General features: G+C 38.0%; 1 protein-coding gene across 3 annotated transcripts in view; it reads right to left on the reverse strand.

Annotated features, from left to right (window-relative positions):
* Cfap54 (cilia and flagella associated protein 54) overlaps window positions 1-12,242 on the reverse strand; it is a 295,409-nt gene that overhangs the window by 40,010 nt on the left and 243,157 nt on the right. For all 3 annotated transcript variants that reach the window (XM_046419397.2, XM_046419399.2, XM_058571287.1), the window contains 2 exons: window positions 10,067-10,173; window positions 6,504-6,645 (listed from right to left, as the gene is read on the reverse strand). In XM_046419397.2, the coding sequence (XP_046275353.2) occupies window positions 6,504-6,645; window positions 10,067-10,173 (249 nt within the window). The remainder of the gene's footprint in view (window positions 1-6,503; window positions 6,646-10,066; window positions 10,174-12,242) is intronic.

Below are 12,242 nucleotides of genomic sequence, written 5' to 3' on the forward strand. Positions count from 1 at the left end.
CTTTGAAAGGAATACTTGCTCATTCTATGGGGGATGTCCTTCTGAGTGACTTGGACATATTAAATCCAGGTCTTGGGATGAGCTGAAATCCTCATAATTTTTTACATGTAATAGGAAAGAAACTTCCCACTTTTTTTTTCAAGCTTTCAAACTCTGGCTTCCCTCATTACTCCTTCATATACCAATATGGCTGTTTTAGCAAATTGTAGGAGTAGATAGTGGGATGCCCTTCCAGGTGAGATGCTGCCCCTGCCTCCTCCTAACCTCCAGACCTCAGCTTGACTTTCCACAGTCCTTTCCTAGAGAACAAAGTTCCTTCACTATTCACTCAACATCTGTGGACTGCCTCCAACATGCCCAGGGAGTGGTAACAAGAGATTAACAAGACACAAAGAGAGTTTTAAGGAGCTCTTGGTCTAGTGAGAGGAACAGGGAAGACAGACTCCTCCAGCACTATGTGGTGCGGGCAGAGAGGAAGCAGCACTTATTCCACGGATCTCCCCAGACCCATCTACCACAAATTCCCCCTACACTTCTTCCACAATGGATATCTTACCGTCCCCTGAATATAAGATTCCGCTCTGTGACTTCATAACTCATCTCTTGCTCTATTCTCAGTCTGGAATGAGTTTCTCTACAGGTATCCAACTAGAAGTTTCACAAATAACTACTGAAGAAGCACTAGGTATCTATGATATAAAGATCAATAAGATATCTAAGCAAAGGAATTCACAGTCAAGAAAGAAGAGGAGCTGAATAAATGGCTAATTACTAAAGCAATACAGCAAGGGCATAGGATATTTTGGGATACAAGGAAAAATGACTTTCTTTTCAGTCTACAGGAGTTATTATAGAATGCCATTTGAGCTATTTAATAGTACATTATTTTGCTTAGCTTTCTTTACATACACACACACAATATATGTAAATAAGATTTAAAAAATAATAAATTGGAATAGTTTCCATCAACAGCCCTACCATTGAAGAAGAAGGATTACAGAAACCTTGCCCTTCTGTATAGTATAGAACCTGCATCATGAAGAAGTCAGTCAGAAAGTTGGACTACATAATAAAGACCTAAGTGAGAGCAGGAAGAAGAAAAGAAAAAACGCTGCACACTAGCTGGAGGAACAGTGTTAGGAGTTTAAGCCAGTGTTAGGGTTGCTGTGGATGTCGGGAGATACCAGAGCTGGTGCTACAGTTTGGATAGGGCATCACTATGTCCCCCAGGAGTTCATGTGATTCAAGGCTGGATCCCCAGAGTGGCAGCCCTGGGAGATGTTGTGGACCTTTAAGAGGTAGGGTCTAGTAATAGGTCCTTAGGTCATGAGGGGGAGCATGATCTCTCAGTAATAGTTCTCTGTAACCTCTAGAATTCTCTTGAGAAGGATGTTATAAAAGGATCAAGCCTAGCCCATCTAGCTCTCCCTCTACTTCCTAGTTCAAGATGTGATCTTCAGCTCTTGTTATACCATCTGCCATGTACACTGGGCCCCTCACCAGAGTCAGAGTCTGAACTTTGAATCTCCAAAACAGTGAACTTAATAAACCTCTTTTCTTCCTAGGTAGCATATGTCAGTAATTTCATTACAGTTGCAAATGCTAGCTAATACAGCTGAGAAAAAACTGAAAGTAGTTTTGCTATGAGTTATAAAAAATTCACCCCAGCTTTTTCACTGTTGTGACTAATAGACCTGACAAGAACAATTTTAGAAGAGAAGAAGTTTACCTGGGGGCTCAGAGTTTCAGAGGTTATAGTCCACAAATAGCTGGCTTGATTCTTCAGGGCCCATGGCAAAGCAGAACATCACGGTGTAAGGGTATGATGAAGGGAAGCAACTCAAGCCATCACACCAGGAAGAAGAGAGACAGAGCTCAGCTCTCCAAATATGTACCTGAGAGGCACACCCCCAAAGACCTACCTCCTCCAGCCATACCTTACCTGCCTTCAGTTATTACTTAGTTAATCCCTATAGGGGATTAATTCACCAATTGGGTTAAGGCTCTCATAATCCAATCATTCCATATGAAAACCTTGTGTTGTCTCACACATGAGATTTTGAGGGATACCTAATATCTAAACTATAATACCCCTAAAATGTTCTTATGAGAAATTCTGAAAGATATAGAACGTTTCCAGTGATTTTCAACATCACACTTCAAATGCCACTTTGCTGAGAAGGCTAGCAGGTGGTTGGAATCATTATGAATGACCACTGGGTACTATATATGGCCACATTCATACAATGTTTAAGCTTCTCCATCTGTATTCATTCTTGAATGTCTTCATATCCCCAGGCCTAGAACACGTTTTCACATAATGGTTTCTCAGAAAGAATTTGATAATTGAAGCTCATGTTCAATTATATTTTTCTATATGCTTTTATAGGACTTTAATTTTTCAAATATGACTATATACTAATTTTAATTGTCTTGTACCATCCAGGTATACTTTAAATATTTGCCAAATTAATCGTAGGTGATCTGGAAAACTTGTATTCAGCTTCCTATATCAGTATACTATCATTCCAAAAAAGGGTTTGCATCTTTCATATACTTTTAAAAGTCTGAACATGCCCTTGAGCTCTCTAAAAGATTAAAATAACTCAGTCATTCTGAGCCAGTGTTGTTCATTTCAGAAGGGTACACAGATTTTCAAGCAAGAAGTGATTGGAAGACCTGTTCTGTAGCTCTCGCTCCTAATTTTAACTTAAATTAATATCTATATTCTAAAGTTCTTGGCTTATTTTAGAAAAGAAAAAAGGAGGGAGTGAGACAGAATGAGATTCACTATCCCACATATCATCCAAAGGCACATTTTTTGGACTCTTATAGTCCATAACCCACCAACAATATATATTGTAATAGAAATAAATATATCAGATTATAGAAGTTATGAAATCCTATCCAAGTCCAGACCAGAAACGATCTCGTCAAGTGTTCTAGTTAACTTCTAATTAGCTCCAAGTGAAGGTTGTCATGACAATGAATGACCAAATTTAGTCAATGAGATTTATTTGCTATAACCCAGAATCTAGCTTTCCTCCCCCACTCCCCCACCCCCGGGCTGGTTAGTATTATGGGAAAAAAGGAAAAAGAAAAAGTTTATTTTACTTCCATTTCTCAACTTTCAAATGCTGTGAGCTAATTTGCTTATCAATTCACCCAAAAAAATATTAGTATTTCTTCCATCTGGTGATGTTCTTTCATATAGAGATAAGAACTGGGACACATCTAAAATGCTCTATTTTAAAGATAAGGAAACACTTTCAAGGTGCATAAAACAAATTTAAAAATTAAGAAGCGAACATCAAATTTGAAAGAAATTTTTTCTACTCCAGGGTTGATGCACTGGCACTTACCATTCAGATCTGGAAATGAAAGCAAGCCACAAACCTTCACCAAGTCAAGGCAGGTCCTCTGGATTCCTGCTTGCACTTACATTCAAACACCACTCTCTCCTCGTCCCTATTTATTCCTGATTTGTTTAAATTCACAGACAACCTCCTGACTTAGATACTTGGCTCTTTGTTATGAATTCAATAACTACATCACGGACATTCTGGTGACTCTCATTCCACCCAAAGAACTCATCTTTCCACCTCACAGCAGTATTTGAGCACAAAGATTATGTATTTTAGAGATGAAGGGAAATTATTCCTGGAAAGGATAACTGAATGAACCTTAGATAGTAAAATTGAGTGGTACAGTACATTCTAGAATCTCTACTCTTATAGATGCTCATTCTCCTGTCTCAGTCAATCTAAGTTGAAAAGACAAATGAGTTTGGGTTAAAACTGTAAAGGAGTAAGTGACATTTTCAGCAGAGAATATTCTAGACTATGGCTCAAAGATAGCAATCTGATAGGTTTTTTTTCTGTTACTGAAAAACTGATTATTAGTGTTCTAGAAAAGAATTGTTTAAATTAAAAGTTGAATTCTTGAAAATAGATATGAAACACAACATACACTTTATTTAAAAAAAACTACATGTACAAAATCTCTTGAGTTTGAGATAGTCTGATCTATTGGAGGACTTATTTTAGGGACTCAGTATAGTATATCAGTAAGCATCTTAATTCATATTGCAACATCTGAGGACACTGAAAAAGATATACAACCAAAATTCTAAGACATCTGTTCTATGATAAATGTAGGCACAGAGCACAGAAGACACAAATGCTGGGAGCTGGCATTTTACAAAGGCTAACTATACTTGCCTGATAGATTCTCTTACATCTGGACTGGGTGCCTTTGTAATAATGAAAATCATATTCATTCACTCTGTTGGTAAATTAAGACTGAAAATGCCAGCAAGAATACTCTGAAAATTGAGAAAGTTGCCAACTTTTATGCCTTCGCATAATAAAAATGCATGGATAGATACATAAGAAAACAAAGAGCCACATCAAGAATATTCTTTAAGAATTAAAAATGTTTTGTTACTGGTAACCAATGAAATATTAACCCAGACAAAAATTACTTAAGAAAAAGTTCTACAAGACCCAAAATAAAGGGAAAATCCTAAAAGCTTTCAGATTAAAAAAAAAAAAGAGGGATGAGACCCAAATTGTTGCGTACTCAACCAGGAAAGCAGCAAAGAGAGGCTCAGAATCAAAGTCACAGCTGGCACTGAGAGCAGCCTTCAACTGGACAGAGAGGATGGAAGGTTCCAGGAGGAAAATGAGATCAGGACATTGTATGATCAGTATGAACCCCTGAGAAAAATTTATGGATAAACACAAGAAAACTCATGTAAATTAAATATAAAAGCCAAGTCAAGAAAGAAAAAAAAACACAGCATGTTAATCTGACTCAGCTGTGAACATTATTACAGGATCATAATCAACACTAATATCAACTAAATTTTGTGATTTGACTATATTAAGATGGGAAGGGAAAAGGAAAAGTTGGGAGAACATAATTAGCTAAATCTGTATATACCGTAACAGAAAATCAACAGATGGTATCCAAAAACTTGACACCTGAAGAACCATTTTTGTGTTTGTCATTAGTGCTACTCAGCAGTATTTCCGACTGTCAGACTTCCATGCTGGTAGAGGGATTGTTGGCTTCACATGTGACTTACTTGGCAAACAAAATGTTAGTGGAAGTGACATGACGGAAACTCAGAGTCAATATGACTTGCCCCCTTTCTTCCCTCCTGCCTCAGTGACTGCGATGTTGCACATGATGGTATGTCGCCAGCCTCGATGCTGACATGTGGAGACATGGAGCAGGCAACTCACTGCTCATAAGTGACACTGCATATTATTTATAGATTTGGAAACAAATAAAAGAGACAGCTTAAAGAGCTAAAAATTGTCTTTGCACAGAAGGATGGTGAAGCAAGGAGAAGATGGACAGGAGATCACTCCTTTTTGTTTCAGGTCCTTTAGATCTATTTTGTCTTCTTAAAAAATAAAAGTCTACATTCACTACAAAGTATATATCTTGAGAAATTAAATTAATATGCAAATAGAAATTTAAAGAACCAATGATTAGAACACAAAATGTGTTCTCTACCCTTACTCCCTAGAGAATAAAGGATTTCCATCCCCCTCTGAAAGAAGAAGGAATACTTCAATTGCTTTGGGGCCATTACTAATTTTCTTCAGGAGACAGGAATGATTTAACTGATGGGTGAGTCACAAACAGAGCATGGTAGACTCAACCTCTTCTGGGCAATCTTTCTTTATGTATGTGGGAGCACCCTACCTGCAGGAATATTATTTTCTGTTCCCATGTGCAGTAAGCTTGGTAGGGAGCTGAGGGGGGAGGGGAAGACCATGTAGTTACACGTATGTGCTAGGTGACTGTGCATAGGTGGGCAAGTCTGGATAATTTGGTAGTAAAATATTGATAAGCTCATTTGACCACAGATTGAAAGACATGTTTGTTAATCAGCTTTATCAGTAATGACATTGATATTTTGAATCTCCATATATCCATATCTTGTGCCCCATTTCAGAACTCCAGAGGGGGAGAGAAGAAATGATCCCCTCCTCCAGAACAATCACTGGTCAGCATAGAAAACACTCAGATTATCAGGGGATTAATCACCCCTCCACCACTTCTTTGGTGAAAAAAAAAAAAACATGTGCATAAAAAATGTCTGAAAGCATATATGCTTCTCTGTACTTTCTAGTTCTTATTCACACACTCGGGGACACAAATATTTAAATAACAGAGTGAAAAAAGCTAGAAAGCATTGTCTCTTGGGATTCATAGTCATATCTAAACAGTCTCTGGATGGGCTTCTTTCATTCTCTGTCAATATTCTTGTAATCAGTATTCTTAGAAGAGCTCTGAAGGAAACATAGTGGCAAAAAGTTGGGTCACATCTGGTACTAGCAGTAAAGAAAACAGAGGGCAGAAGAATCTCAAGTTCAAGTTTAGTTACATAGTTCTGTTCTGACAAATTAAAATATAACTTAAATAATTATGCATAATGACACCCATCCTGCAACAAAAATGCTTCTTTCTATGGTTTAATAACTTACTTCTATATCTTTACCAATTGGTTTCTCTTCTGTTTCATCCATTTTATATATATCCTCATTTGCAGTATTTTCAGGAGTTGCTGGCAATGATAGTTCAGCTATTTGTGCAAGATTAGAAAGTTTCTCATGAACTGAAATAACCCTAAAAATGACAAACATATGAGTATTTTATTTGAAAAGGAAGGCATTTTTAATTTTTGAACCAATAAAATGTATAAAGAAGGCCCTCATTTATTTAACAGCTAGATTTCTAATATCCCCAGACATTATTCCATCACTCCTTCATTCAAGCAACATGAGCAGAGAGACACTCCCCCTAACTCTCACGATGTTCATGGTCTACCTAAGTACTCAGGATGATACATATTACAAAACATCAAGGGCACAATGAGAGAAAGGTACACACCCAAATTATTCCTAAAGGTGAAAAAAAAAGAAAATAAATATCTACATGGGCAATAAACAAAAGATTTATTCCTAAATAAATCTTAATGCCAGGCTATGTTAGGTTAGCTGACCTGAAGGTGTAATAGTAATGACAAGTTGGCAATGACTTGAAAAGGCCAATGGATGAGCTCACAACTCTTCAGAGTAGTGCACACATCTGTGTGTGTGTGTGTGTGTGTGTGTATGTGCACACAGAATGTGCACACAGAATGTGGGTGGGGGAGAGGGAAGAAAAATCAAGAAAGAAGGAAAAGCAAGAACCAAAGAGGAGGTAGAGGACACAGTGGCAGTGATGATGAATATGGAAAACTTCAGGGAGGGGCCCTGGACCAGTGAATAGAGGATGCTCTGAGAGCAAAGGTGGACAGAGGAGGGGAGGCTGAAGGAAGTAGGCTTGCAGCTTAATAAGGCAAACAGTGACCTGCGTGGCCCCCAGCGTCCTCTACACCACAGACACATCAAGAATGTGCATGCATTTGTGATCTGAAGATGAAGACAAATTACTATGGAAACCAATCATCCAGAAAGCAAGAGTACACACAAGAATGTCAATTCTCCAGTCTCCACAGCACTCTCATCTGCAGGAAGGTGTAATAATACTTGATTACCCTAATGATGGTTCTCAACAATAAAAAAGAGTTTTTAAAGAACCTTTAATTATATATGAAGATTTTCATTTATACAGAATGTTTTATAAACTTTTCTATTAGGCAAGAATTAAAATATAACACTGTTGTTAAAAGTTTGTTTGAAAAATTTTCCCATTAAAAAAAGGGTCATCTCCAATAATTCTGGAAAAGCTGCCTGATACACCAGAAAGGGAACAGCATTAGGACTTTTGGGACTTGGTGAGTTACACTTGGTTCCATCACACACCAGCCACAGGACCTCAAGTAGGTCACTTAACCTCTCTGACCCTAAGAGTCCATCTACTGCAAAATGAAAATAATAAAATCTACTTTATCTAACTTAGGGCTTTTGTAAGGAGAAAATAAGTAACTATGTATTCTTAACCATAAAAAACACATAAAGGAAAAATAATACTCTAAAACACCATTCTTCATTCTAATATCTAGAGAAAGAATTCTTATTTCTCTTCCAAAAATAGCATAAGTCTGGGTGTAGCTCAATGGTAGAGTGCTTGCCTGTCAAGCTGGATTGTTTCAGCTCTGAAAAAAAAATGTTTGAGCCAAACTTCCTAATTTTGTTGCTTAGCTATACTGAAGGTCAGGACCCAGCAGGAAGTAGAAAGATGGATGGCAGGAAGCTAAAGGCAGAGACAGTGCACAGAGAACTTGTTCTTGGTCACAATATCGTAATCATCACTGAGAACTACACAGCAACCTTTATGTGAGTTTATTGAAAACACTATTTTTTCTTTGTTGTTGTAAGAAAAACGCCACCAATTTAAAAATATTTTTTCTTTATGAGAACTTAAATAGGAGATGGGTAGATGGGCAACAAAAGGAGAATATTCTTTGGCCCATTTGTTTTGAGCCTAATTTACTGCTACTTTCCCTGACAAAGGATGGATAAGTCCTATCTTGACCCTCAACAGAGCAGAAGGAATACTAGCCTCAGAGAGAGGAATAGTCTTTTTTCAGAGTGCCAGCAAAGGACAGGTGAGATGAAAGATCATCAGGCACCATCCTGTGTGATGGCCTCAATGACAAAGGTTTGTACCTATTTTGGCAACCCTACTATTGATCACAAACACACTGAAATTAAGGATATTTTAGAACAAATAAAAAGCCACCTATGAGTTTGATGACTTTCTCCTCTGCAGAAATTATATTTTTATCTGAAAAAAAATCTTACAATGTTCTTGAATTTGTAAGACAAGTGCAAAATTTCCTAATTTTGATGCTTAGTAATGCTGGTATTTGACCTGTGCCTAGGTTTTCTGCCATTCTGGAAGAAACAAAGAAAGAAAGGAAAAAATATTTTAAAATTGGTGGTGTTTTTCTTACAACAACAAAGAAAAAATAATGTTTTCAATAAACTCACATAAAGGGAGGGAGGGAGGGAGGAAAGAAAGGAGGGAGGGAGGGAGGAAGGAAGGAAGGAAGGAAGGAAGGAAGGAAGGAAGGAAGGAAGGAGGGAAGGAAGGAAGGAGGGAAGGAAGGAAGGAAGGAAGGAAGAAAGGAAGGAAATTGAAAGCCTGCCAGCTCTTAAAACAGCTCTTATTTTATTCTCTTTCATGGGGAGACCAAGAGGTCCTTCAAAATAAAAACCATGGAGCAGGAACAGGACCCCAGGGAGAGACAGAGAAGCAGCAGTTCTCTGTTCAGCAAGCTCTGGCTTAATGCCTGGCTAGGCACAGAGCTGACCCTGGCAGGCATGGGTACTAGTGTTCTCAGCTCCCCAAAACATGATCATCCTTCATCTGGCTTGAGCCTATCAATAGCGCAAAAGCTAGGCAGAGCGGGTAGTATCACTCCCAGCTTGCACTGGAGGAACAGGAGCTGAGGTCACCGAGCCTTGAATAACAGAGTTGAAAATAAACTAGCTAAGTAATGAAAACCTTTTAAAGAATTAAGAAACAAAAATGTATTAAAATGGAATAGAAGAGAGAAAGCAAGCACAAAAAATATCAGAGATCATTCCTATTTGATGAAGAAGAATCCATGTGGCTGAAACATAGATTTTGAACAATATAAATGGTACTGAGTATAGAGGGAAATGTGAGATCAGGGAGCTGGTGGGGCTGGGACACAGTACAGAGCCATGTTATTTTCTAAACACACCAAATTATAGGCAAAATACAGCACAGACAATGTCCTTGTGCTTGGCCATCTCTGAAGTGTCATGAACTGTCGTCCCCCAACTTCCCAAGGTGTTGTTATTATTAATATTGTTTCCATTTTTCTGGTGAGAAAACTGAGGCACAGAGGGGTTAGTTAAGTTGTTTAGGATTGTGCTGGCAGTAAGGGGTACAACTGGCATTTGAATAAACCACTGCAATATAGTACTCCTCAAAATAAAAGATTCTCCCAAAAATTTCTTGTGAAAGGTCTCCTATGCTTCACATTGTACATTACTGAAATAGCCTATACTTAAAGAGAAATATCAGAAAAGAGGATTCAGACAATTGAACATGATCTGGGTTTACTTGCCTGTTCAGTGGAATCCAGAAAGAGCCAACAAATATGTTGCCACAACTGGAAAGTTTAATATCTGAACTCTTCAAGAGCTTTGTGTTGTATGCACACAATAATAAAACCTGTAAGAAAAATAATATGATACAATGACATCAAAAGCAACTAAAAAAATATTTAAAAAAAGTAATATCAAAGTTATACTTTGCCTCAAAAAATTCAGCATCAGCTCTCAAAATCATGTCACAGCACTTTAAAAAGTTTTTCTTTAGAAAAGCAAAAAGAGGATTTTCCCCCAAAATTTAGTTCAGAGAAATGATGTGAACAAGAACTGTTACAGGTCATAGATGAAAAAGAATACTATTTGGAATAGTAAATTATTTTTGAAAAGTGACATTTCATACTACAAGTTTAAATTTCAGCATTTGAAGGCCCGCTGTAGTAAGTACTACACCTGAACCTCGTGGATCTCCATCTTGGTTTCTTGTTACTCCTCGTGTGGACCCTGTCACTGATGATGTTCCCCTCCTCTCCTCCATTCATTTAACCCACTCACAACTTTCCAGGGCCCACCTCTAAGATGAGACTTCTCTTGATTACTCGCATTCTAGTAATTTCTCTGTTGTTTGCATTCTGATAATTTTTAGAGTAAGGCCCATGCAATATGGCACCTATTTACAGTCATGGAATCATAGAATTTGAGATTCACAGAACCATAGAGATGATCTGGTCAAATTCCCTCATTTTAGATATAACAAAGTTAAAGCCCAAGCTTGGTCATCAAAACTGACTAATTAAGCACAATTTTATTTATCTCTGCTTCCTTGAAAAAAACAAACTAAAATAAGAGTGAAGGGAATTTTTTTTTAAGCAACAAGGACAGAAAGAAGAAGATAGGAGGTGAAACAGACAATATTCGCAACATTCTGAAGGAAGAAAACACTTGGAAAACTCAGCAGAGAGGAAAAGCTGTGTCTTAAGTGACTTGAGGGATTGCCAACAGGAAGCATGACTTAAAACTGAAAAGGCTCCAGGACTGGAGGTGTAGGCACCTTAGAAGGCAGGAATAGGTAGGACTGCAAACAGGAGCGTTGGACAAATGCTTCCCCACCATTCTCAGAGCCCACAGAGCCAGGAGATCCCCAATCCCCTTACCACCTCTCTCTTGGATGAAATTCTTCCATTTTGCTCTCTGCTGATATTAAGTCATGAGGATCTATGCTCAGGGACATTGGGGCAGGGGTTAGGTACTGGAGTGAAAATATTGGAATTAATGTATTCTGAATGCACAATATCCCCTTACTCCATTCACAGCCTCTTCCCAGAATGTAGGTAACAAAGCAGGTGTCCAAGAAAATCCTCTGTGGGGGAAATTGACCAGTTAAAGAGAAAAGACCCACAGATGCTGACATTTCTGCAACCTTAAGTGAAACTGCTGGCTCCATCTGCAGATATCCTCCAACGAGGCCCATAAATCAGGAAGCCGGACCCCACACGCTCCTCAGAGCCTCACTTCAAACACCTACAGTCAGTCAAGAGTTCAGAGCAGGAAATGAAAGGCAGATGCCAAAACCAACAGAGGAAAGGAACTGGAAGAATCAGATACAACACAGAGAGCAGAAGAAAGCTTCAATGGAACCATAATTAGTACCTGCAGGGAAAAGGACAAAGCTGCAGCCATGAAGTAGGAACACATGCTATTAAAATAGAACCACTGGAAAACAAGTAAGCACTCTAAAAATTAAAAAGAAAATTAACATAACAACTAAATAATCAGTAAAAGATTTGAAACATAAACTTGAACCTCATCTCCTCCAAAGTGAAACCTAAATTTGAAATCATAGATAATAGGGGAGAAAAGATTAGCAAACTAAATACTTGTTCCAATAGGTTCAATAGTCAAGAAGACACAGAGACATCAGAGGCAAGGAAACTGTCAAAGAAAAAAATCTCTATGAACTGAAGTACACTACTTTCCAGATTGAAAAGGGCATCCTAAAAATCCAGCAGAATGGATTGAAGACCTAAGCCAAAGCACACTGTGGAATCCCAATACACAGGGAATAGAAGAAAGAGCCAGGAACTTCCAGCATCACATATGAAGACCTAGGATCTCACTGCTGGGCATATTTCTAAAGGAAATAAAATCAGTATGTCAACGAGATATCTACTCTCTAATACTTATCACAGCAAT

This window comes from Marmota monax, unplaced genomic scaffold (genome assembly GCF_021218885.2).
Source record: "Marmota monax isolate L192 unplaced genomic scaffold, Marmota_monax_Labrador192_F-V1.1 WCK01_AAM20220418_F8-fsc00036, whole genome shotgun sequence".
NCBI classification, from domain to species: domain Eukaryota; kingdom Metazoa; phylum Chordata; class Mammalia; order Rodentia; family Sciuridae; genus Marmota; species Marmota monax.